The 27020-nt window shown below is 32.5% G+C and overlaps 6 protein-coding genes and 1 long non-coding RNA gene across 11 annotated transcripts; 4 read left to right on the top strand and 3 right to left on the bottom strand.

Annotated features, from left to right (window-relative positions):
* Positions 1–286: 286 nt before the first annotated feature.
* On the top strand, positions 287–8695 carry Tbc1d8-9 (TBC1 domain family member 8/9). The gene is made up of 19 exons (XM_003708129.3): positions 287–499; positions 1153–1319; positions 1399–1572; positions 1646–1742; positions 1814–2003; positions 2078–2154; positions 2226–2282; positions 2356–2560; positions 2623–2825; positions 2894–3183; positions 3254–3457; positions 3530–3861; positions 4019–4174; positions 4277–4462; positions 4522–4710; positions 4883–5045; positions 5135–5470; positions 5552–5670; positions 5739–8695. Exons 1-19 carry the CDS (start codon positions 456–458, stop codon positions 5955–5957), a joined length of 3408 nt encoding a protein of 1135 aa, XP_003708177.1. The 5' UTR covers positions 287–455; the 3' UTR covers positions 5958–8695.
* Positions 7258–7982, bottom strand: RpS21 (ribosomal protein S21). Its single transcript, XM_012296977.2, has 4 exons — positions 7899–7982; positions 7755–7812; positions 7442–7577; positions 7258–7370 (listed from the first exon to the last, which is right to left on the bottom strand). Exons 2-4 carry the CDS (start codon positions 7802–7804, stop codon positions 7305–7307), a joined length of 252 nt encoding a protein of 83 aa, XP_012152367.1. The 5' UTR covers positions 7805–7812; positions 7899–7982; the 3' UTR covers positions 7258–7304.
* Positions 8553–17953, top strand: LOC100875808 (uncharacterized). Of its 3 annotated transcripts, XM_003708131.3 has the most exons (8): positions 8553–8695; positions 9965–10075; positions 11149–11247; positions 16308–16406; positions 16476–16574; positions 16671–16868; positions 16949–17044; positions 17239–17953. In XM_003708131.3, the coding sequence occupies exons 1-8, from the start codon at positions 8684–8686 to the stop codon at positions 17434–17436; spliced, it is 912 nt and encodes a 303-aa protein (XP_003708179.1). In that variant the 5' UTR covers positions 8553–8683; the 3' UTR covers positions 17437–17953. The 3 variants fall into 3 exon arrangements, with proteins under 3 accessions (XP_003708179.1, XP_012152365.1, XP_012152366.2); XM_012296975.2 differs by lacking the exon at positions 16949–17044; XM_012296976.2 differs by lacking the exons at positions 8553–8695; positions 9965–10075; positions 11149–11247 and adding an exon at positions 15559–15769.
* LOC143264249 (uncharacterized) lies at positions 9366–9658 on the top strand. The gene is made up of 2 exons (XR_013037826.1): positions 9366–9513; positions 9587–9658. It is a non-coding gene; the product is annotated as an uncharacterized LOC143264249 (long non-coding RNA).
* Positions 17651–24428, bottom strand: LOC100881518 (condensin-2 complex subunit D3). 3 transcript variants are annotated; one of them, XM_012296973.2, is made up of 4 exons: positions 20300–24428; positions 20157–20239; positions 19821–20090; positions 17651–17978 (listed from the first exon to the last, which is right to left on the bottom strand). In XM_012296973.2, the coding sequence occupies exons 1-4, from the start codon at positions 23842–23844 to the stop codon at positions 17950–17952; spliced, it is 3927 nt and encodes a 1308-aa protein (XP_012152363.2). In that variant the 5' UTR covers positions 23845–24428; the 3' UTR covers positions 17651–17949. The 3 variants fall into 3 exon arrangements, with proteins under 3 accessions (XP_012152363.2, XP_003708229.3, XP_012152364.2); XM_003708181.3 differs by having other exon boundaries at positions 19821–20239; XM_012296974.2 differs by lacking the exon at positions 19821–20090.
* Positions 18408–25367, top strand: LOC105664059 (syntaxin-1A). Its single transcript, XM_076530522.1, has 9 exons — positions 18408–19170; positions 19331–19426; positions 19519–19612; positions 19672–19746; positions 24427–24624; positions 24698–24771; positions 24835–24972; positions 25052–25162; positions 25248–25367. Exons 1-9 carry the CDS (start codon positions 19138–19140, stop codon positions 25317–25319), a joined length of 891 nt encoding a protein of 296 aa, XP_076386637.1. The 5' UTR covers positions 18408–19137; the 3' UTR covers positions 25320–25367.
* Positions 25335–26916, bottom strand: LOC100875919 (lymphokine-activated killer T-cell-originated protein kinase). The gene is made up of 5 exons (XM_003708132.3): positions 26685–26916; positions 26381–26617; positions 26008–26301; positions 25692–25913; positions 25335–25620 (listed from the first exon to the last, which is right to left on the bottom strand). The coding sequence occupies exons 1-5, from the start codon at positions 26806–26808 to the stop codon at positions 25463–25465; spliced, it is 1035 nt and encodes a 344-aa protein (XP_003708180.2). The 5' UTR covers positions 26809–26916; the 3' UTR covers positions 25335–25462.
* Positions 26917–27020: the final 104 nt, after the last annotated feature.

Here is a 27020-nt window from a genome sequence, read left to right as displayed (position 1 = left end):
TGTTTAGGAGAAATTATAATCTTTTTTTTTACATTTAAGAAAAATACAATTTTATGTATTAAGATGCAACATATTATCAATCATTATTATACAAAAAAATATTCATTGATAGTAGGAACAACTTTTTATTTATAAAGTTGATTATAATTATTTATATAAATATTTATGTAAATAAAACCTATCCTACTGAACTATATTCTATGTTATATAATGCACTTGTAAGCGATATAATAAAATGTTTCAAAAGTCGTAACCTTAGTAACATTTTAATTTAAAGGAATGGCGAAATTGTTCGAATTTACATAGCTGACAACAGGCTACTTCGTGTTGGTGTTTATCTTTGGCAAGTATTTTTTTCTCAGTTCGATAGACAGAGAATTTTGTAAGTGTCTTGGATAAAGAGTGTTTGGATTTGTATCGTTAGTGCCATATGTGCTGGAACAACGGTGGTCAATATGTGGGTGAAGCCACAAGAAGTTCTACTGGCAAATGCTTTATGGTAAATTGATACGTGTACACAGAGATCCATGTTTTGTTATAATTACTGTTTACATCGTATGTCAAAGACAGCTGACAGTATGCTTCTTTTTGTAATTTAAACAAATTTTAAACGTTATACTACTATAAAAGCTTTTCTAATTTATACATGCTGTATTAAACGGATAGAATATTTCAGTAACAACCAACTAATGATTCTCTGGACGATGTTATTTGTTTACTTTCAAAAAGTACGATCGAAATTAAGTATTTTGCGAGTTTATTAGCTGAGCATGTTAACTGAAATTTTATGCAGCTTTTAAATTTTAAATCGTTGCATCTTCTTACATTGCCGCGCATTGTATAAACGTAAAATGTCATAAATTACAAACGTACGAGAGATACGGTTTATTCTTGATAAGAAACAATCACGCTATTGAATACGACTTCGATAAATTGTCTATACACATATATTTACAGTAATATATATTCCAGTAATATAAAATATTTGTATACTATTATACAAAATAAATTTTCAAACTTCTTTGGTATCTGTATTGTAATTAATGCACAGGGTGTCCTATTTAAAGGATTTATACAATTATTTCTGAAATGTTTGCTACTGAAAAAATCTATTACAGGAAGTAATCTGGTACCCTTAATTTTATTGTATAGGGTAACAGAACAAGCAACTGTATATTTTGTTTTACAACGTCGTAAAGGACATGGAAAGACAAAAGGTCTTACTTCTATTATAGTAGGAACATTGGACAGTGTCTTAGATACTAAGCCTCCACCTTTTAGAATATTACATCAAACACCATCATCAGAAGTTTATTGGGGTAAGGTAAAATGTAATGGTTATCTTGTAAATTTTTTAAAAAATAGCAGAAACAAATTTTGTTTTTAAAACTTGTGTAGAGATTGCATGTTCCTTGACCCATGAAGAAATTTTACAAGATTGGGAATGGCTCCATTCAAATTTAATGGACACTTTAAAGTCATTTGACACAGAAGAAGAAATTACTGAATTTGTTTGCTGTAAAATACAATCTATTATTGCAAACAATATTCCTGATAGCCAGTTTGCAGATGGTAAATTAATAATTATGCAATTAATTAAGAAATAACACTTCATATGATTCATAATACATATTGTTATTCACAGAAGATGATCCAGAATCATTTAAAACTGTATCCTTTAAATTTCACCAACTATTTAATGTACCAAAGGAGGATAAGTTGGTTAATTATTATTCCTGCAGGTGCTTATAATTACATTAAGAATACAGTTAGTCCAACTATAATTTCTAAGAAAGTATTGCATTTTTTTTAGTTATTGGAAATCTCGTTTACCTAGACAAGGATGGTTATATTTATCTGTAAATCATATGTGTTTTTATGCCTATATTCTGGCAAGGGAAACAAAATTAACTATAAGATGGGCAGATATTACTGAATTAAGTAAAACTAATTCCATCCTATTTCCAGACAGTATACGTGTTGTAACAAGAGACAATAAAGAGGTGAATAATATATTGTAGTATTCATTACTTCTAGCATTGAATTGTTGTGTAACAGGAATCCCACTTTTTTACAGCATTATTTTTCAATGTTTCTTCATAAATCAGAGACGTATTCATTAATGGAGCAACTTACAAATATTGCTATGAAAAGGTATTATTACTAATCTTTTGTATAAAAAAATAAGGAAGACCTGCAAAATAAATATTTTTTATTTTTGATAGACTTATAGATGAGAAAAGTGGTTTTAATGAAGATAGAGAATTATTAAACAAATTAAGGTATGTTTAAACATAATACTACATATGAAGAATATTTGTTAATAATATAATAATAGTAATATATCATTTTTAGCAAGAATGTACCTAAAAAACCATCTTTCTTGAAAAGAGATCTTGATGCACGAGCACATTCTGAAGCTTACAAATTACAATTTAGATTACCAGGAATTGAAAAGTTGGATGGTAGTATTGATGCAACATTATGGACACCATACAACAAAAGATATGTTTGGGGAAAGATTTTTCTCTCTCAAAACTATATGTGTTTTGAAAGCAGGGTAATATATTTGGATAAATATAAAATGCAGAATTATATAATAATATATTTGTATTAATTTAGGTAAGAAGATTAGTAAGTCTAGTTATCCCTTTGAGAGAAGTAAGGCTCATAGAACCTGCTGAAAATCAGTCATCTAGTACAGGAATAGACAAATCTATTTTAGTGACAACGGCTCGATCGTCATTTTTATTTGCTCAAATTCATGATAGAGATTTTGTTGTTCAAAAAATATCTGAATTATTAGCAAAATCTAAATTGTCAATGTAAGTTATCATGTATCTTATTTTTCTTTTAACCAGTATTTCACTCAGTGTACTTTCTTTTATGATAGGAGTACAGACAGTATATTTTTCCAAAACAATCCACATCAGAATGACAGTAATTCTGAACAAGCCAAATCAGCTCAAAGTTGGAAACCTCAACCACCACTAATGACTTTGTTTAAAGCCCCATTAAGTAATGAAGCAGCATTAAAGCAAGAAGCTAAAGAAAAACAATGGGAACTTCATTTTGGAGAGTATGGTAGAGGTGTTACAATGTATAGGACAACGGAAACGGCAAAACTTATAATTCAAGGTGTACCACAGGCTCTTAGAGGAGAAGTTTGGCTTACCTTTTCTGGTAACTATAAATATTTGTAATACTACGATTATGTGTATATTGTAATATTACAATTTCAAATAATTTCTAGGTGCTTTAAATGAAATGGTAATGAACCCAGGTCTTTATAAATCATTAGTTGACCAATCATTGGGCAAATCTTGTCAAGCAAATGAGGAGATAGAAAGAGATTTACATAGATCGTTGCCTGAACATCCAGCTTTTCAATCTGACACCGGTATCAGTGCGTTAAGAAGAGTTCTTTCTGCATATGCATGGAAAAATCCGCAAATTGGTATAACTCAAGTTTATTAGATAATCATTGTTTTAAAGGTTTTACAAGATTTTAAGACTTCTTTTGGGGCAGGTTATTGTCAGGCAATGAATATAGTCGCTTCGGTTCTATTGATCTATTGTTCAGAAGAATCTGCGTTCTGGCAATTATGTAACGTATGCGAATCTTTGTTACCCGATTATTATGACAGGAGAGTAGTTGGTGCTCTCGTTGATCAGGGCCTTTTGGAAGAGTTAGCTGCTGAATATTTACCAACTTTACATGCCAGATTACAGGAACTTGGTTTAATCAAAGTTATATCACTTTCATGGTTTTTAACCATATTTCTAAGTGTCATGCCAACCAGCAGCGCAGTGAATATAATGGATTGCTTCTTCTATGACGGTGCAAAAGTAATTTTTCAGGTATAACATTTTATACAAGTCAGTACTTTATTTCCTGTTTTGTTATTATCTTTCATTAGTGAGAATATTGAACTTTATTGATATGCTTCCTAACAAATGCAGAATAAAATACATACAGAAGAAATTTGAAGTAAACAGGTCTTTCTTCCTGTGTCAGATAGCATTAACAGTACTGGAATGGAATCAAGATAAGTTACTTAATTGTCGCGACGACGGTGAAGCGATGCAATTGTTAACTGACTATCTCGGAGGTGTGTACAATGACGAGGGCCCTATTTTTCCTAGACCAGTTGACAGTGCTACTCCTAATAGAGTAAGAATGCTCTCGTAAATATTATATATAATATAAGTGATATATACATATATATAAAAGTAAATATGACTTCAAGTTATATATGTACGTTTTTTATTTTAGAGCATATCTGTACAGACTTTAATATATGAAGCATATTCAAGATATGGAACTTTAACGATTGGTGGGATAGAAAGGCTTCGTTTGAAACACAGACTTAGAGTAGTTCAAAGTTTAGAAGATGGAATCGAAAAAAATGTAATCAGAAGTGTTGTTGTTGACAAATACATGACAATGGAAGAATTACAGGTATTATACAAAAATTCTATTGTTAATAAATTCATTTTATAACAAATTGATATTTTTAGGATCTATTAAGTTTAGTTAGGGAAGAATTAATGAGTCAACGAAAGTCGGAACCTGATCGTTATGATCCAACTCAACCACCATATGAAGCATATAAGGTAGACTTTGAATTGTTTAGGATATTATTTGGTGGTTTGTCGCTGTGGGGAAAATGTAGTCAAGCAGAATCTCTCGCTGCCCGATTGTTCCGTGTAAGTTAATTAAATTTTACAAAAAAGTCTTTAGTTTCTAATTGCAGTTACTTTAATGAAAGAAAACTATTTACATAAAGTAGTAGAGAATTAACATCTATGTGTATCTTAATTTTATTGAATAAGATCAAGCAAATACAGAAAATGTTTATAAGTACTATTGTACTATCAGTTAATGGATCGTAATCGTGATGGTCTGCTAAACTTTCGGGAATTAGTACAAGCTATTGGAATGACATCAACTGCCGATTTAACGCAGAGGTTAAAACTTTTATATACTCTACATTTACCACCATTACTTACACCCGTTGATTTCGAATCACCAACACATTCTGGTAGGTATTATTACTTACACAAATACAGTGACAAAAAACATAAATATTTATGATTAAGGTAAATAAGTTAAATACATTGTTAATATCAGATGGTGCAGAAGTAGCGGCAGAGGCCACAGATTTCTTTGATAGCATGGAACAAAGTGTTGCTTCCTTAGAAATGCCAGTCAGCTTAGCAGAAGAACCAACTATAGGTACTCTATCGCGTTCGACGAGTTTGAATAGTCAACAAGGAGATCAATCATGGGAAGTTCAAAGTATGGGTAGCTTACGTTCTATGATAGCATCCAAAGATAGTCCATTGGATTTGAAAACAGTACCAAAAATGTCTCAACGGCACTTCATAGCACTATGGAAAACTCTTTATGATATGTTCCCTGCACAACCAGAAGAACAAGAAACTTATCATTGCATAGCTTCGATAGGTAAAAGAAACAAAGTGGAACCTATACTATAAAAATGGAACATGTATATGTATTGTAATGTATATTTCTTGCTAACGATAGGTACACTATTGCTTCAGTTGGGAGATGTTGGTAAAAAATTTTATGTTGATCGAGATGAATCTGAAGACAGTTTACTCTTAGCTGCTACTGCTGCGCAACAGTCATCGGTTGCAGAGCGGGTATGTATTGTTACGTTGATCAAAGTGTTTTATATTAATATATATTTTACGATAATCACTGTTTTTAGTCACCTGATCGCAATGGAAATCCGTCAAGTATAATTTCGTCTGCCGATCCTGATTGGTCAATAAGTGTTGAACAGTTCCTGGCATCTGCCTTAACAGGTCAAGCAATTGTAGACTTTTTTAGTAAAAGAGCAGATCTTATAGAAGCAATTGCAGCTTTGAAAAATCGCAGATTCAATCGCGTCCATTCCTTATCAGATACTCCTGTGTTAAACATATGATACACAGGCTTGACCATGTATAAAAATAGTGTAAGATACGTATGAAATTTATAAAGTGATAGATTGCCTTAAATGATTGACCAGCAATTTCATTTCTTAAGAAAATTTCTACATTTATTGCAATTAGACAAAGAAATTTTCATTTAAGAAATAGGTTGATAGTGTAAAAAAACGCTTTTGTAATAGAATAATAGTTACAATGAATTAAAAAAAATTAACAAATCAAATTTCAAAGTAATTGATCCAGTACTTCTACAATTTTAAATATTATTATTACTTTATCCTAGAGTTTATACAACAGAAATGTTTAATTACTTTAGCTACAAATACTTGATTTTAGTAGGCATATCTATGAATATTAGATATACATTATATATTAGCTTATTACATGGATAAAATTCTTAATCGTGCATGTGATGAAGATGTAATTATTCTTTCCCAATGGGCAATTTTTAAATATATATATATGAACTTAGTGGCCTACTATGGTAATTACATATTCATTCAAACTGAAATAATATTCTATAGCATGTACTCAGGGTAATGTTTGAAGACAGTTTCATTACTTTCTAATATTGTTTATGCATAAAAGACAAGTTCCCAGCAATTATTACTACACATAATGAAAATATTTTATAGGATTAAATTGTCTCGAACCTTTACAAGTTACCGTACTTTGCCAAATATAAATGATCTATGCACAAAACGATAAGGTACTTATGTCGTCATTTAATATTGCTTGATCATGTAATTCTCCTTCAACATTCGAATATGCAACTATAAATATTGTGAAAATAAATATATAATAATGTCTTTGGCTGTCAGCTTGGATAAATAAGAATCAACAATTGAAAACACTAAAATTAGCTAAGACCATATTCGTATTATATAAAAGTTTAAACAGATACTAAATATTTCTTTAAAACGTTTACAAATTTTACTAATTCTTATTATTCAAGATGTTACATGTATAAAAGAAAGATCTATATATTTTAACACGCTCGTAATACATTTTTGTTGACTGCAATTGAACATTACTATCTGAAACTATACTTTACATATTTGACATATGGAACTATATTTTTTAAAATGATTTTTATTTTTATATAACTAATACGCGCTAAGCATAATTTTAGAAGATAAACGAGTAAAATATATTGCTCTATTGGAAAAAAAATGTTCAAGGATATATCTTCCTGTATAATTAATATACATACATAATGATTCAGTATTTCATATGTGAAATTATATATGTACAAATCATGTAATAAATGATATATACAATGAAAAGTATAAGGTCTTTGGTTTTTTATAATTTTATTTAAAGAGTAAAATATTTATCTTACATTAAAAATTTTTTGGTAATATGCCATCATTTTTTGCAAGGCGTACCAAACAGTCATCGGATTCACCCTAAACAAATATAAGAAATTATTATGCATAAACATATTTATTCTTTCATATACATTTACATGATAACGTACCATGCGACGAATAGCCCCACAGATTGCATACATCTTTTGGGAGTCTGTCATACGTCCAGTTTCAGGATCAACATCAGCAATACTTAACTGAATAGATGCATGATCCTTGGCATGTATTATACGGTTACTTGACGAGCTATAAAAATATATGAATTTTTATATATTTGCATACATTTAATATTTACTTATGGCTCTATGTTTGTTATACTTTTGATTACATTGATAAGTAACATTTCTAAATGCGTATATCTGTTATAAAATAAAAAATTTCCACCTTTTTTATAACCACATGCGACCCACGTGCATCACTTACCATTTCCTCGGAATATACAAGTCAACAAGTACTCCATTGTCATTCTCCATTGTTGCGACTGCAATAAAAGTTAAAGTATCAAATGCATATCATTCTATATATAAATTCAACTACAAAATTTAGTAAATTCATATATTTCCTTACATTTAGTTCCTAGACGTACACGGTAAAATGGCTTCGCGATAAAAAGAAAGTTTTATGACAACACTCTTGCATGTATCGCAAATGTGCAAAGTGTGGCAACTTTATCGAATAAGTTTCTATAAATCCCTAGAAATTTAAATTTATTTCCTGATCATGCTTGGCTAACTTCAACAGCTTCCCCACTTGATGCTACCCCACTATCGTACATTTCCCACTCCATCAGTCATATACACGGTGAACAAAATTATGTGAATTGATAAAACAGGTGATGTAGGACACAGATTTCCAGTGGACTGCTGAAAGTTAAGACTTCGGGATTTTGGAATTTTGCAACATTGGGACAGCAAAATTTCCAAATTTTACAATTTAAGAATTAAAAAATTTTAAAGTTAAAGTTAAAAAATGCGCGGCAAATAACGCCACCAAGGGGACATTAAAGGAAACATTCCTTGTCTATACCACGATCCCTACAGTTCCACCAGGCATTCGGTGACTTGAAGTCATCCGGACACTCATGATGCTGTTACATTGTGCCTTCGCGTTTCATAAACACGAAGAGACGTGTTAGTATTATCGCGCGTTTGAACAGGCTGTGATATGAAACTGTGTTTTAATTCATGTAACATTTTAAAAGCGTGTTGCAAATATAATTGACACGCGACATGTAATTAAGAGCATAATTTAATGCATATAATTGCAACGTTAATGTTAAGTGTATTTGTTGTTCTCATAATAACAACAAAACATTGAACGCGCCGAAATTCTGCTATATATGCATATCAAATATGTCTATGAAGGTAAGTTTTTTATTTATTAAAATCTGCCTATAGGCACCAGCATGTATAATTCTCTGTATAAACACCTTTTGAATGAAACATTATATGTCACTCATCTGAATACAATTGAAAATGAATAAAAGCCATATATCATTGTAAATTTTAAGATATCGTTTGAATGTATTGTTATGCCGTACAGTGAAGCTCATTCTATGTTTGAACTACCGTTTGCATGTATTTATGGAAGTTCTAAACTGAAATTATTTAAAAATATTAAAATTTAAACATAAATTATGCTTGTAGAATTTAAGCAATTTTTTATATCATTTTATACATATCTTTGTGTATAAGCAGTAGTGTACAACAATGCAAAATTAGATGAGATCAGAACAAATTTCTGGAAAACTGATGTCACTTGCCTGTGAACAATAAATTTGCAAGTGTCTTATCTTCACGATTGTATAGATGATTGCACAACGATTATCACTTGATTCTAATTTACAACAAAATATAACGTTTATGCGCGTTCAATAGGTTGTGTCCGATACACGTGATCGTAACAATTGGTTAAGATGCAACGACTTTTCTTTATTCGAGCAATCGATTCTCGTATTTCACGCGCGATGACCTATAAAACCTATTGTTGGACCAAAATAGAGGAACGCTGTTGACGAGAGAGAACGTGGTTTATAAAATTAAAAAATTCACGATTTCGTAAACAAAAAAGGGTTACAATTATTTGTATTAATAAATAATCTTGCTGAATTTTAAAAATATTGAAAAGTAGGGAAATTATAAAGCACAGTAGTTCGAGAAAAATTATTTCAGCTTGCAGTCAAGTAAGTTTATCCACCTTGATTATAATTGCTAAATCGATACATAACTAACGAAGGGTTGCATTGGTAAAAGTAGAAACCAAGCGGAATAGAAAGACGGACATTAAGTGAAAAGTATCAATTACATTGATATAAATATACCGCATAGGTAATTCACAGGATGTTAACCTATTATTTGTACTGTAAAAATAATACATGTGTGAGTGTTCATATAAAGAGGTATATTCTTAGATTCCTACTTACCTAAATTTTTATATTTCTGGATTTCTATGTACCCTAATTCTTACACTGTTGATTTTCTGTACTTTTAGGTCCAAATCGGTGGGGTCCCTAGATCTCCATGTCACTAAATCTAAATGCCTAGATCTTTATATCCATTCCTTGATTTCTCAAACAATTTTGTTAGGTCAAAATGCGCTTTAGTTAACTTTTACTTTGGTTTTTTTAATTTCAGAAAGAATCTCCTCGAGATGTGGAATTGCATTTGGCAGCTGCACACGGCGATACGAAGCGTCTTCGAATTCTTCTAGATTCCGGACGCGTTCACGTCGACTGTAAGGATAAGGTAGATCGAGGAAAAAGTGTATACCTTATTTTCTTCTTACGTCATGAATGACCATGTGTAGACCTTAGTGCGCATGAAGAATGAATTACGAAGTGGTGATCTGTCGTTGGGTCAGTCGGTTCATTATGCAAAACGACACGACGTTAAAAGACCGAGTAACGTTAGTTCTCGTCTCGAAAGTGGTTTATTAGATCACGCATGGATACTTGGTGTCCCACTTTGACCACGTAGAACTCCATCGACGTATTTTGGACGAATTCAGAATTTTGAACGAACGTGTTCAACCTCCTTATCTACATTTCACGGCGAACGTACCGTTCGACCGTTTCCAGAGTAAAATCCGTGCTCTTCTTCTTTACTTATTTGCAGACGATCAGTTGGATTAATGACATCATTAAGGACCCGGTCCCCCCTGATTGGTTGTTACGTCAATTGAGAAACCTTACTAACAATCGCCTCGTTATCGCAGTAAATTACCGATGCAACGATGACGTGATTCGACAAAGTATGGATTCGCGTAAAGGTGTTAAAAGAGCTGACCATAAAAAATCAAACGAATTATACAACAGACGTACGTTGATTGCCGTAGTGGTCATCGATGACCGACATTACAAAAATACACTTAACACATTCGCTGTGGTAATAGAAACAGCTATATACGTACATTCGTTAGTATATCTTGATATGAGTACCATAATTAATTACGCGATTAGTATGAAGATTTAATGGCATTCGGAATTCTGCTGTTTTCTTAATTATCTGACCAAATTAAATTCGTAATATCGGTCAACGGTGAATGTGTTAATTTAAAAAAGGAAAAGGGAATAATTAGGAATATCATTAAATTAAGTAACATATTACACAAATAATTTAAAAGAAAATTCTAAAATTTATGAAATAAAAGCAAAAATTTCAAATTAAGTTTAAGTTGCGCATTCTTTTTCGTTGTTGAAGAGTTAAATGAATTAGAAAGCGATTCGATAGGGATTATTGATCACAAATATTTTTTGTCACCATGAATTTTATTAGGATATACAGATCAGTTATTACTGATGACTTTTTTCTGTTTTCAGGATGGAACTACTCCTTTAATATTGGCCGCCGCCGGAGGCCACATCGAGGCGGTCAACGAATTGCTGCAACAAGGGGCGGATCCTAATGCCAGAAGGCTGGTAAGTCCTTAGCATACGGTATACCGGACCATGAATGAATGGCTAAGAATGAATGAAGTTCGCTTAGCAGACTCGTCCTGGCAACCCCGTTACCCACTGAGCGGAAATAACCTTTGTGACGACTGAAAGTTACAGATTTACCTGATTTACTCTTTTCTATTAGAATGTCAAACTTTCTTTTATGGATCTGAAATTTTATCATTACCGGCCACATGTTATCTTTGACATATGGGCTAACAGAAATGGAATTATTCTGCTTTTTATACTGTTCTGCTCTTTATACACCATATGTTTGTACACCATATATTCATGACTATCATTACTATGTTTGCTTGTGGTATCTACTAAGATATTGCCTGTTTATAAGTTTTTATTACATGTGCGTTCTATGTCATAAATTAAAAAGTACCAGAAAGCTTGCGCGATAAAAAATGCAGGAAGAAAACGAACTAAGTCTAACAAGGCCCACATCAATGCCAGTGTTAACTAACGATCTAGTTTGCCAAGTCAATCTAAATATAAATTGATTCTCGTCAAAGTCGCCGATGTTAATAATATGTTCGTGTTTATCCAGATAATCTCTGCTGTAGAGATACCGTGCAATATTAGCATCCGATAATGAGTCTTGTAAATTGCGCTGTATCTCCATCGATCTCGCGGACGAAAAAAGCGTATCAAACGCTCTCTCTTTCTCTCTGGCTTCACAATTATTTTGAATATATGTAGAAACAACTAGATTAGTGGGTTCGTTCATGAAGATCTCGTACAGTTTACGAGGCGTGAATCGTACTTTTCAAACTTTGAGAATTTTACGACTCGAGAAGTTGGTTCGTTCATAAAGAATTTGAAGAGCTTGGGAACCCCAAATAGCTCGTAACACGAAACACCAGGAAGCGGCCGAGTGGTCCTTTTTAAGTGGCCTGCGACGATTTATCGCCGAATCCACGTAGGTTTCGGTGTCCCGTGCCATCGAGAGTCTCCGCATTGTATGCAAATTCAAGGCACCATCGAAGTCTGTTGAATGCATTCTTCTTTTCGGAACAGAACGTCCGCTTAGCTTTCAATTACGAAGCAAATATCTGGCGCGTGATTCGTTAATTAAGTCGTCTCGGATTTCAGGTAAAAACATGCAATGACTGCAACAGTTTCTGTCGCTCCTTATCTTTTTCTATTAAGACGTTGATCATCCTTTCACCTGCCTTATTTTCTAGAGCCGAAGAAGTGTCGGTATGTAAATGACTCGAAACCTAGTAGCCGCGCGGAGGAAAAAGAAAAACGATCCGAAGAACGTTATTTCTGGTTTCTAAGACCGATTCCGAGCGATGACGCTCTTAAGCCGAGAACAAATTACGCAAACGTGCGTCAAACCTAAGCACGCGACGACCCGTTGCACAATCGCTGTTACTCGTGTTCCAGAATTATTTTTATTGACAGCGACCGGCTTTCAACGATCACCACTTATGCTCATCCTAGCGAAACACCGTTAACTACAGAAAGAAACGAAACTTTGGTTCTCGATGAATTTTTCAACGCTTCGGAGAGAGTCAACCGATGAAAAGTAGATATACGAATGTAGACGCGAGAGTGGCGTAATTAGTCGCGAATCGTTCTAGCGAACGCTCGATTATTCGAATGATAGGAAAGTTTCTAATTCGTGTTATGAGATTAAGAAATAGGTGGCCTCCTATTGAACGATCGCATGCTTAGGCAATTAGGAGGAATCCATTATACGAGGAATGCTGATAGACCTTTTCTATGCACATTATAGTGCATTAACGTTGTAATGATTTTTAAATAGCATATGTGGATCAAGTGCATATGAGAGGGCTTACGGGCATTGGGGTTCAGTGCAACGACGTGGACTAAAATAAATTATAAAATTCTACAGTTTTCAAATATAAAAATTTGTCAATGTTCAAATTCTCAAGTTTAAAAGTAAAAATGTGGAATTTATTATACTTAGTTTTCACTGACTATAAAATATTTTAAACTAGGGTAGTAGCTATAGTATTTAAAGAAAGAATTACGCCTTGGATACGCTCAAGACATATTTTTCTTGATAACTGCCGTCGGTGTTGGGATATAAAACGAGTTACGTATGTGTTCAAGGTTACCGAAGCAGAGCACGTTGGGTTGCACCGGCGGTGTAGGTACATATTCGAGTTCGCGTGATCCGAATGTGTTTTAATAGCGACGCCTACCATAATATGCAACTATAACCACTCGCGTTCGAGTGCGAACCACCTAAACCTGCCTTCTGTACAAATTGCCGCTATCGGCTTGAAAATCGTGCGTGGGCGTTCGTGACACACTGATCCCTTAAGTTTGGCCTCGTTCACGAGCAGACTTTCGACCAGTTTAAACAAACTTTTCAATGTTGCTACTGATGTTCCCTCAATAACGTACCATTAGCTTCGCGAATTTCGAGAATGTTATTATTATGAAAGTTGATTATGATTTGAGATAAAAGATAGAGTACTTCCTCGATTACGGACTACGTAATATTTCCTGAAAATGGAAATCTTTATCTGAGATAACTTATCAAAATTGTATATAATGTACGCACGGTTTGACACGGCTATCGTTTCACCATGCTTGAACGTTTTGTAAATATTCACTGAATGTTCGATGTAATCTATTTAAGAGATTTTAGATCGCGAAAAATGATCTTTTGTTAGGAATTTACGAGGAAAACTTTTATACTAACATTTGTTTCTTGTATAAGTTATAACACGTCTGTATTTTTACTCTTCGGTTTATTGTTCGTAGCTGAACAATTTATGAAACGCGTAAACATTGGTACTAAAAAGCGGATGATTTCCACTTCTTGGATATCTATTTTTACACGGAACGAGCTCCGCTATATATGCGGTATTGCGAAAGAACGAAAGAAAGAACGTTCTCGGATTCCCAGGTGTCGGTGCAGCGGAAATTTTCCAAACTTCACGGTTGTTCATAAGAATTACAAATAAACTAGCTATCGCAGCACGCGAAAGCTGGTTGTATCGCATAAATGTAGCCTGTTAAAATAGCGTGTGTGCGCTGAAAAGCGGATTGCGGCAGGAAGTAACAAGTTCATTATAAATTGACGATGCCCAACCGACTATCGGAACATCCTCTTCGCGGTACACCGTGCATTAATTGATACGATCGTACGAGTTTGCGTCGGGGGTACGGGTTGCGCGGGCTCGCTACAGGTACCATGCACCATTTGCCGCTAATTACCGTGTTTGCCCACTTTCTGACAAATTAATTAAACTCCTGTGGGTTTTATCGGCTACCAAAAATAACTCTGACCTTTTGTACCGTTCCACTTATGTTTGCAAGTTGTGCAAACACGGTATTTGCATTTGGCAGCCGGTCCGTTAATAGTTCCCGAAACTGCCGTTAGATGTCTCTTCACCAATTACCGTTCTCGCAAGTACTCGATGGTTATAGGTTCACATTTTATAAATTCATTCTTTACTTCATTTTCATGAAACATAACTTAATTGCAAAGTAATATAATGGTGTATAGCATGTCTTTTAAAAATTATTTTATTGAGTAATCTTCGAAAATGGTCGTTACGAATCTATTGTAACTGAACACATTTTTAGAGCAAACGAGCCAAACTTTCTCGGTATCGATATGATCGGCAGTATCAAGAATGAAGGAAAGAAGAAAATAAGGTTTATGACCACGATGGTGAATGTTACCCTGACCAGATAGACAGGTTGATCGCCGTTATAGAATTTCTGCGGTTTGTAATGGATAGGTATTAGGTCTCCCAACTTGACATGGTTCGAGGAACACCGGACTGTGGAACCTCTCTAGCTAGATAGCAGCGATCTTGACACGACTAAAACCGATGTACCCGACAAAGAAAGATACATAATTCGATTCGAAGGGACAAGTCGATCAGAATGACTTTTGGTCGACGATCACCGGATGCTCCAAGGCAGTCAGAGTCAGTGAAAGTGCATATGCCCGGTATTCGAACAGGTTCAACTGCATCGCACCGGACACACGCTGTACCTTTCGGGGATATTCGAAACACACACTAGCACTTTCTCTCCTTTACCGATCAATTGATGTCCAATTCGAAAGCTTATTTTTATTTATTTATTCAGGGTACGGTGACCATTCGATAAGCTTGCCCCCGATGTCCCTACTACCCTGGATCTTTGAGACTGCCAAATTTGTTTAACTTTTGAGAATGACTTATAATTAAAGATGACGATGATGAATGAATTTTTCATGGGACACCGAGTGAACATAGATCGATGCTTCGGAAATAGAAGACACCTCTCCATATTATAGCAGCAGACACCGTGTCGTGACAAAGGCGACAGGATGTCGCTCTCGCTGTCAATTACCTACAGATATTACCATCACAGTGGAAATTCTGTGTGGCAATAGCAGGGGACAAATTCAGTCTCCATTTTCATATCGGGTAGAAAGGCGTGTCTCATGGATGGGGAAATAAAATGCAAAATTGATGGCGCCTTTCAGCCAGACAGTCACACGAACGCGGAACTTAAGGTGAACGTGACATTTAAATGGCGAATGTTCGCTGCTAATTATTCGAAGACGTATTCATGCGTGACATTTAAAACAACATCGCCCGACGATAAAGTGTAACTCGAAATTTTTACGCATTTAGGAGTATCATGAATATTCAATCGTTTCTTTGCGTCACTATCGGATGCATTAAAGTGTTCCATTGGTCTTTTTAAGAGACACCTTTCTCTACGTTCTCCAGTTTCTTTGGGAATTTTTGTTCCTTTCCTTTTTTCAAATGATACTCTTCAAGATGAACTTTTGTTCTTGCTTTTTCTCATGGATGAAAGCGTTCGCTTGTAGCTATTGTAAAGCAAAATAAAACCGTTTCGTAACAAAATCTTTTCAATATGAAAGAAAAAGACTGCCGGTTTTGCATTCTATTCCCCTTCATTTTTTTATTTGCGATCTCTTCACAGAATATACGATGGTCTGCGTCATAAAATCTTCTTTAGCACATTTGCACAATGCTTTAGAATTCCGGCGAAATCTTTGACAATTTATTGCTTGGTATTTTTAGACTGGTACAACGGCGCTCTTCTTTGCTGCCCAAGGTGGTTACATGGACATAGCCAATCTTTTGCTGGAACACGGCGCCGTGGTCGATTCCTGCAGCATAGTGAGTTCCACAGCAATTCTGTTAATTGAGTGAAAAGGAAAAGTTAACGATCTCTGGTTACGATTTCAGGACGGCGGTACTCCACTTTTTGTTGCGTGCCAGTGCGGTCATCTGGATGTTGTGGAAGGTCTCATAGAAAGAGGTGCCAATCCCAATGCTCACATGAAGGTACGTGCAATTTAGGCTTCCCGTAATTAAGGGGAAATACAAGGAAAAAATTATGTAAAAAGAATGTAAAAATAATAAATTGTTCAAATGTAACAGGACGGTGCTACCGCATTATTTATCGCCGCTCAAAATGGACACGTGCGAATATTGGAGGTCCTGCTGGAACACGGGGCAAAAACGGATGCGGCAAGAACCGACGGTGCCACGCCTTTATGGATAGGAGCGCAAATGGGACACGATCATGTTGTAAGGAGGCTTTTGAAAGCTGGCGCGAAGGTCGACGCCACCAGACATGTAAGTCTGATCGAGCAATGAGAAGAGACAAACATGGATCGTTTAAATGAACAATGGTTTTAGAATATTTTCATTCGTAGGATGGCGCAACGCCGCTTTTTAAAGCAGCCCACAAGGGACATGCTGCTGTTGTCGGTGAACTACTGAAGTATCGTCCATCGCTTGGCATACTTCCAGTAAGCTTTCGTATTATATAAAAATTAAAATGTTAGATTTCATGGGTTGATTCCTTGGCTTATTGTATGCGATCCTGAATAACTGAGAAAATATGTGGATTCGATGGAAGTTGATAAAAATGATAAAGTTTGAAAATTAAAAAATTCCGCAGTCCATTTCGAGGTACAATTAATTGGTAATTGTTACGTTTCAGAACGGTGAAAGCGCACTGCACGCAGCAGCTTTAACAGGACAAATGACTGTTGCGAGGCAACTGGTAGGAGCGGGAGCGGATCCTTTACTCGTTAACCAAGAAGGTGTTACGCCTCTCCAATTAGCTATTATACATTCACAGACGCAGGTTGCTAATTATCTGAAGGATAAACTTAGAACGAGAACGGGAACATCTTAGCAAAGTTTACGTCCGTTATCCGCCCAACAAAATAGAAATTAAATTCGTAAATCGTTGGAAAACATCAGTATTTCTAAAGATATATATATACACATATATATTGTTAGAAACAATTTATAAATAGGATGATGAAATAAGTGCAATCTTATCATATTTCATAACGTTACAGGATTGTAAAGGTAAACGGGATGTTGTTTTTTGCAAATCACAAAACTGTGAGCAGAAATTCCGTTATTTATTTTTTGGTATATGTACATTAGAAAGATATACATACATGTATAAAGCAAATCTTATAGTATTGAAAGATACGCGGAACACATTTAGCGCATTCTATTGTAAATATGTTTTCACGACATCGAAATATTAGAACCATTCGTTTGATGCAGCTAGTATGTATCCTTCAAAGTTGTTTTTATGATAGAATTATATATCTTGTTGATGATGAAATTGTGATGACGTAAACAAAATAAGTATATGATGTACTTTTAAATAATACAATCATCCTGTGCTAATTCAAGGTTCTATAAGACTGATTAATTTGCCTTAAAAAGAAAAAAGTAACAAAATTTAATAATTCAATGATACATCTATTTCTTCCTGTTGGTTTGTATATTGTATTCGTATTAGTGTAACGTGCACAAAAAAGAGATATATTATTTATTGAAAGAGTAAGAGAAAATATATTTTAAATGTTAAAACTATGTTTCGAAGTGATATTAAGATATTTTATTTTGATGTAATATTAATACAATATTTTATAATTATTTGTTTAATGTTACTTTAATGTTATTTTTACAATGTAATAAACACATTCTCTGTTTTCCCAAACTGTTATCTATGTTTATTATAATCTAATGGAATAGTAAGCATAAACGCGTTAAATGGTGCAATTTATTAAATTATAAAAAAGTACGCTTTAGCAACCATCAAGTACTCTCGAACAGAAAATACACGATAATATATATATATTTTTATACATAAATAAAAAACATTTTTCTTTGCACAACATCACAGAAAATTGACAAAATATTTGGAATTTATCCGAATTTTAATTTCATTTTTCAACAAAAAATTAAAAACCTAATAATTTTTTAAATATATTTCATATAACTTTATTATTGCGCAACCCAACAATGTCAACAATTTTTTAAATAATAGACTAATTTTTTTAATTTAGAAAATAACAGTATTCTTTAGTCAAAATATACTTTTAAAAATTAGTTTGTATTTTACACCCTATATATTAATTACTATTCACTGCACAAAAACAATAGGCAGCATGTTATCAAAACAATAAAAAACTAATTACCATACTTTCCAAGGAAGAGTATTACAGTAATTCCAAGAAAAAAAAAAAAGGAATGAATGAAAGAACGAGTCGAAGGTGCATAATTTATATCAAAGCTGTCCTTGTAACCCAGCTGCTAAGTGACTATTTCCTATTTCATTTGAGATGCAAAGCATCTTCTAGGTAAAGTAATGCAGTTCAGCCGTGAACTAAGTCAAACAGTTTAGTAGAGGAGATACGTACGAATATGTTTAACTAATCTTCGTGAATTAAATCGCAACAATTATAAGTAACAGTGCCAACAATACACTGAATTTGATCAATTATCTCTACTGTACTGATAAGACAGATAACAAACTGTACTTTATGGATAAAATTATCAGTTGTATACCGATACTCAAACAATACTCATCATGGTTCGTGATCGAATGCCAGAGCTACGCGCTGTTAGTATTTTTTACCATTTATCAAATTTAAAAGTGAAGCTTATATTACAATCAGCATAATATTCTATTTAACGTTATATGTGAAATATTATGTTGTGTTTTAAAATACTATTTTTCATGCAAAATATATAATATAATGTACATTTCTATTTCTGTTTAGTGTCAAAATAATAACACTACATTTGGTAAAGGATTTTTACAGAATGTACATATTCAAATATCCCAAAATAAAAAATTGAAAGAAGTATTACAGGAAGTACGTATGTACATTATGTACATAGTTAAGTCGTTTTTCAAATATCACAGATTTCTACATTTACAATAGACATTTAAATATTGTTGATATAGGCAGAAGAAGTTCGTGCTTTGATTGAAATTATAACCGAAAATATCTCAATTATAAAGGATTTGCATAATAATGTTCTCGCGTATACCAATAAGGGTAAGAATAAAATATCAAATATTTTTGTTATTTTTTCGCTAATGAATAACGTGTTTCAGACATGCAAAAAGAACTTGAAAATCGAATGTACACTATTTCCCAAACGTCATTTCGTATTCAACGAAAATTAAGAGGTAGGTTTTTTGTATTTTCTATACATGCATCATAAATAGAAATAATTTATTTTACTTATTCTAATCAGACTCACTATCATACTGAACTTCTTCCATCGGGCACTGGAAATTATCGAATAGATTTTCAGCTTGAAAAAAAGTGGAAAGTCTTCTAGCTTTTGTAACGTGACCATTTGAGTCCAAGTATTTGAATGACTTGGGTGTGCTTGTACTAGGACCAGGTTGAGTAGGTGAACCTAATAATTCTGAAGGTGAAGCCAAAGGAATTGAATCCCAACCATTTACAGGAGTAGTTCGCGACGATGGATTTACTAATGCTCTCTTCCAGTTTGATAATTGAGAATCTGAAACACGTTCTATCACAATTGTGGGAGATAATTTATACGCCGTTAAATCTGAATTCTTCTCACTTATAATTCGCTTATTCGTTTCTGGCAGTGATGTTCCTTCTTCATTAGAATCCTCATCATTAGAATTGACATCTTCCAATTGCCTAAAATTCATTATCATTAATAACTGATCATGAAGACAAAATATTAAACATTTTACTTACTTCTTAAATTGCTCAATTTCTTTTTCCAAGTTAGGATATTCACTTAAGATATTTGATAATTGATCCTTATTGTACTCAGAGTATGTTTTAACTAATAGTTTTTTTACTTCATTTTCTAATGTAGATTTAGAAACTGATAATTTTATCCTAAGCTTTATCAATACAGGTAACAATACTTCTAAGCCATGCTTCTTTATTCCCTCAATGATGACAGCCATAGCATTAGTAGTAGGTGTAACTGTCTGAGCTATAGTTTCTTCACTCTCTTGTTGATCATCATCACTGTGTTTATTAAAAGATGACGGTCGTAAACGTTTATTACCAATTACATATAATGCATCCTTTAAAACACCTACACCTTCCTCTTTTTTAACATTGATTGAATCAACACAAGTTCCACCAAGTATTTGACTAGTTATTTTTACAAGTAATTTTATTTTCCCTGGTGGATCTAAATGATCTAACATGAAATCATAAATTATTTTCCGTTTCTCTTCATTCTTTTTGCCAGGAAGTGTTAAAGCTTTTCGTTCTTTTTCCCGCATCCTTAGGTCATAAACTTTATGTTGGGATCGATAATTATTATAATGATATATACTTTGCAGAAATTGTTGTGATATTAAAGTTTTATTCTTTGTTAAAAGTCTCTCTTCAATAAGGAAATTAGTTAATTCGCGGATCATGCTGTCTGAATCTGACAGCATTGTTAATATATGAAAAAAAAATGGACCTTTAATTTTGATATAATCTTCAAGAAGAAGTTGAATAAATATCACCATGATAGCTTCTCGTACTTGTGGACTTGAATCTTTCATGCTTACACACATATCCGATAAATAAGGTTCAACTAATGCAGTAAATCTAATGCAAATATCAGCCAGAGCTTTTGCAGTATTTATTTTCATGGCAATATGAATAACTGAATCTAAATTTGTTTCTTGTCTCATTAATCGACCAAATATTGGAACTATTTCTTTTGCTACTTCACGATCTCTCACTGCTTGTTGACCAAGAATAACAACTGCTGATGGTTGTAGTTCATTTATTTCTTTTATTGCTTCTGGTAATGCTTCCCATTCAAGTAACATCCCTTGTAAAATTCTTAATGTTGATGGTGAAATTTTAGAAGTACATAAAAGTGTAGCATTTCCCAATGTAAACATAGCTTTCAAATAATTAGGTACTGTATCAACAATTTCAGATTCATTTTTGAAAATTTTTGCAATTTCTGTTTCTGAAATCTTCATCAAATTTTGCATGTACAGCTCCAACAAATTATTACCTTTATCTGGATTTAAATAAAGTATTATATTGTATATAATATCCAAACAGATACTAATCAAACCATAGTTGATTTTAAATTGCTGTAAGCATTTATACATATAAACATGAAGATGTTCTAAAACTTCATGGTCCAAAGATTTCCAAGAATATCTTAAAACTTGTAAAACTAAACTTGTGCAAAAATTATTATATTCCAATATTTCCTTGTAATTTGAAATGTATTTGTTCATGTTGGGTAACTTGGTATTTTCAGCCAAAGCTACTAAAAATACCCATGCACCTATATTATTACTTGTCCCAATATGGGACTGTATATTCTTTACTACTGAATTAGTAATAATACCACCATTTTTTACCCACATATTACAAGCTTTTGATAAATGTTTTCTCATTTTCATATTAGCTAAAGTATTTAATATTTTCCATGGTAAACTATTTGTATCAGTATCAGCACTTGTAGAAACATCTTTTATTTTATTTAATAGTAGTTCTTGTAAATATTCTAGCACCTTTTCTTGTACTTTAATTTCAATATCAAATATTTGTGGTAAGACAGTTTGTACCCATTCATGTAATAGTTGAGAATTATCTGGGAATTGCTGTAAAAGTTGAGACAACACTTGTACTGCAAAACGGCGTACTAATAATGCTGGATCTCTGCATCTACGACTTATTACAGATACAACCTCCTTTATTAAATTTGGAAACATTAGAATTAAATTTTTCATAATTTGTAATGTGCTTCTTCGTATCATTGCTCTTTCATCTTCTATACGCTCCATGAGCATTTTTATCAAAACATTTGAACCTGGTAATAAGTCCACATTTTCAGACAAAGCATTCTTTAATTCTTGAAATGTTACAAATTTCTTATTTGGATCAGACTCATTAAAAATAGCTTGAAACATAGCCTTATCTATTTCACTATCAGATTCTGTGAATTCAGCAATTATTGCAATGGCCTTTCCTCTTACCATGCTTGAACAATCCATACATCTACTCAATACAGTTGCAAATAATATTCTTTTTGCTTTAATTTTCAAATTATCCATTAAATTGCAATTTATTAAAAAGGATTCAATCAATAATTTTCCAATAAGTTCTTGAGCAAACAACCTAAATGGTATTTTTGAATGATGTGACAATAATATTACATTTCTAAATACCTTTACTATAAGATCATGTTTACATATTCCAAGGAGCTTTACTAAAATACCAACTTGTCTTTGTCGTGCTTCCAGCCGATCTGGACAGTTTAACATTAGGTGTTGTATTAATGTTAAAATTGCACTTGTAGCATCTTTCTCATATCTACATAATAAATTCTTTAAAAAATGTATAGTATTTTCACGTATATTTGTAAATACTTTCATTTGTACATCCATATGATTGCATAAGAAACGTGGTAATATATATTTTGCTATGAATGTTATAGTAACGTCAATAGGTCCATGTTTGTTGCTGCATAATTCACATAAAGCTACATAAGCATTCTGTGACAATGAAACCACTGTATCATCTCTGTATCTAATGTGCTGAGAGAGCATAGAATCATCTTCTATTTTTGTAACTTCAACTAATCCATGAATGGTAATATCTAATGATCGTATGTGATCTTTAAACCAGAATGATCTTATCATTATAATAAATGTGGAAACAATTGTATTCAAATCTTTCATAAGAATTTCTTTCTCATCATGTGAGAGGACATAGTTTTCATTCATCAACTCATCAGTAACAACTAAATCGTCTAAGTTCATTGATTTCCTACGTTTCTTAGTAACTGGCTGTAATTGTTCTGAATGTATTTTAATTGTCTCTATCGCATGCTGATATAAATTTGGATGAAATACATTAAATGCATTACTACCAGGAATAGCCAGAAATATAAAATACAAATTAATCGCATAAAGACTTGATTGTCTTGAGTTCTCATCAGCTTCTTTACTCTGACCATTTTTTATTATATAACCCAATACAGCTAATATTGCACGCACCTTTACATCCATAATAATCAATGTGTTCCAAGATGTTTCGAAACAACTTTCAGGATCATTGTGATCTGTTCTTTCTAATAACCAGGCTTTTACAATAATATAACATTTGTGTAAAAGCAATCTCATGTCTTCACTTTCTATAAACATGAGATATTCATCAGGTGGTTCATTGAAAATCATAAACTCCCCATTCCAAATGGATTGAATCCAGTCTTCATCCAAATCACTGATTTTAAAATTATCAAATATTTTCAAAGATTCCATAATTACAATTACTTTTAGTTTAAATTTGTTTTAAACCAAACTAAAATTATTATCACATTTCTTCAACTGTATCTTACAAATGTAAACATAACCTTAACTTATCATTTGATAAAGCAAAATTATGGCCTCAGGTTATCATTTTCTGAGAACGTATTGATAACGATTTTATAATTCCATTGTGATGTAGACCAACAATAAACTTTTTTGAGGGTTTATCACAAAACATCTCTTTTAAGTAACAAGAAGTTCTATTTAGAACTTCGGCGTCCATTCGGAGGCGGGAAACTAACTGCCTACTTTAATTCGCTAAAAGTGCAACGTGAAATATATATATGTATATGCAAGCATATATATATATTGTGCACTCTTTTGAATTGAATGAACAGGTGTTTAGAGATTTATCATGGCCTATATTTTCTAATGCCCCGAAATAGTCACATAGTAAAATCTCATTTTTTAGTTTGAGAAATAAATTATATATTTGGAATGAGACATACATTGGAGAATCAACTTGAATGTTCTCTAAAGATTCATCCCTGCTGATGTTTGTATGCGTTTCAATTATGGTTTCAATTTTTATAGAAATGGGAAAGGAAATATCTCCAATTGACAATTTAACATTAACCAGTGTAAGGGAGGGACCAATACATATACGAGTTAAAGCATTACAATACACAACAATGCTACGATTATTTTCCGAAATTATGGAAGAATATAATATATCAATGTTAAGATATCATGATAAATGCCGTTTACTTTTGCAACAACAAAAAGTTTTAAGTATGTTTTTAGTCAAATATTTATTATTATAATTTGAATATTACTAATATTTATATTGTATTCTATTTATTAGTCAGAAAACATATTACAAGTGAAGAACTAGAGAAGCTACTGGATAATCAAGGAAATAGTTTATTTGTTGATAATGTAAGTGTTTATGTTCATTGTTGTTTAGAAAATTCCAATGAAAATAAACTTTACCATGTATAGATTTTAGAAGACAGTAGAATTGCAAGGCAACAATTATCAGACATTCAAAGCAGACATAATGATATAGCAAAATTAGAAAAATCTATAACTGAAGTTAGGGATATGTTTACTGAAATGGCATTCCTTATTGAAAAACAAGTAAGTGCAATAAACAAATAAAATAATGAAATTATACATTTTAAATATGTGTATAATTTTTGTCATTCCTTTTTCATAGGGAGAGCAAGTGCATAGTGTAGAATATTTTGCTGGCAAAACGGCAAATAATGTTGATAGCGGCCGCAATGATCTCAGAAAAGCAGAAAAACGCAGTCATAGCTATAGAAAGGTATTAATAATTAACTACATTTTATTACTATTAAATGTATGGTTGTAAAGATACTAATGTTATCAAATGTAAAATATTTTTTCAGAAAAAAATTAAACTTTGCATCATAATCAGTATAATAGTTGTTGTTATCTTGCTGATAATGATTTTTGTATAGAAAAAACTATAGAACTTTGTAAAAGTAAAAATTTATTAATAAGTATAATGAACAGTATTTTTTTATAAAACCTTCCACTATATTCTGATAGAGTTAAAATAGTCATAGTATATCTTATAATAAGTATTTTAATTAGCATTATATCACTTTTTAATTTTGAATATACAGTTTTTAAAATAATTATCAAGACCTTTTGCACTGGGCCTTATTTTGTAATCTATAGTAGTACATGCAAAAAATATCTCAAGTACTGATTGATATTCTTTGCCTAGATTAATAGCTGGTAATGAAGGCCGAGTACCTATGATATTTGATGTATTAACTCTCTTGTAACAATTCAAACATACTAAACAATATTATTTAAATACTTACCATATTTACGTATTTCTGCACAAAATATAACACTATCATCCATACTAGTATTCTGTTCATTTATTTCTTCTTTTTGTGGTATTTCTATTACTGAATCATCTAAACCAGATTCATCTAAATAAGATTCGTTTATCTCTACATGAGGTGGTGACAGAGCTATCATTTCCCACACAACCAGTCCACATGCCCATATGTCAGCTTTATTTGTAACAGGACCATCCTCTAAAGAATAAGATTTATGATTAGTCACATTTCTACTGAACTCAGAAATAGCTTGATACCACTGCAACAATATGAAATAGAAAAAGAAATTAACCATTTATAATTTCTGGTGCACTCCAACATTCTGTTCCAACATATCCAAAATTTCCTTTCGAAGTATCTAGCTCTAAAGACTCATTAAGTGGTAAAGATACTCCAAAATCACAGAGCTTAACTACATTGAAATCGTCCGAAACCAATATATTATAACTTTTTATGTCACCATGTAAGATATGAGCAGTATGGTGGAGATATACTAATCCTTTTACAATTTCATATGCTATTTTTAAAATATCCTTAGCAGGAAATGGTTCGTCATCATTCATGATCCTCTCTTCTATTTTATCACCTAACATTTGAAATCTATATTGTGAAATCTGTAAACTCTTAATTACATCGAATTTGTTGTAAAAATTCTACTTTTATACCTAAGGATGCATCTAATTTTTCCATTGCGAGGCATGGCTCTCCGTCTGTAACTTCAGTAAAAGCCCGAAAACCAACAATATTCGGGTGATTTAGTTTACGAAGTACATCTGCTTCGAATCGAATGCGTTCATTGTATTTTTCACTTTCCTCAATTTTACGATTCCGTTTCTTTATTGCCCATGGTGATCTAATAAAACCAACTTTCGGCGACCGTTCCAAACTAAAAACATTAACTCCTAACGAAATATTTAAAGTAATGTTAATAAAGAACAATGTTAATAAAAGACAATATAAGTTCCTTACCACAACCATAACCAATTTGTTCTAAAAACGGTGAAGCTGGTATTTTGATAGGTGTTTGCAAGTTTGGATTATCTTGCACTCTACTTCTGTACTTGTTACTTGTTGGCGTCTTAAATTCAGTCATATTTTATAATAATATTTAACGAAATTTGACTTACAGAAATTACTCTCCTTTATACGTTAATTTTCAAACTTCCACAACATGAACGCTTAATTGATACCAACTTCATGTAACTTCATTATAAAAAAAAGATAACTGTATTTAGTAAATAAGGGTTTATATTTAAACTTCAATTAAATTCATTTTAAACTGTGTGCAATATTTAATACTTACAT

The sequence above is a fragment of the Megachile rotundata genome, chromosome 4 (assembly GCF_050947335.1).
Source record: "Megachile rotundata isolate GNS110a chromosome 4, iyMegRotu1, whole genome shotgun sequence".
In the NCBI taxonomy this organism is placed as follows: Eukaryota; Metazoa; Arthropoda; class Insecta; order Hymenoptera; family Megachilidae; genus Megachile; species Megachile rotundata.
Note: the sequence above shows the minus strand (reverse complement) of the source record. Positions and strands in the feature narration are given on the sequence as shown.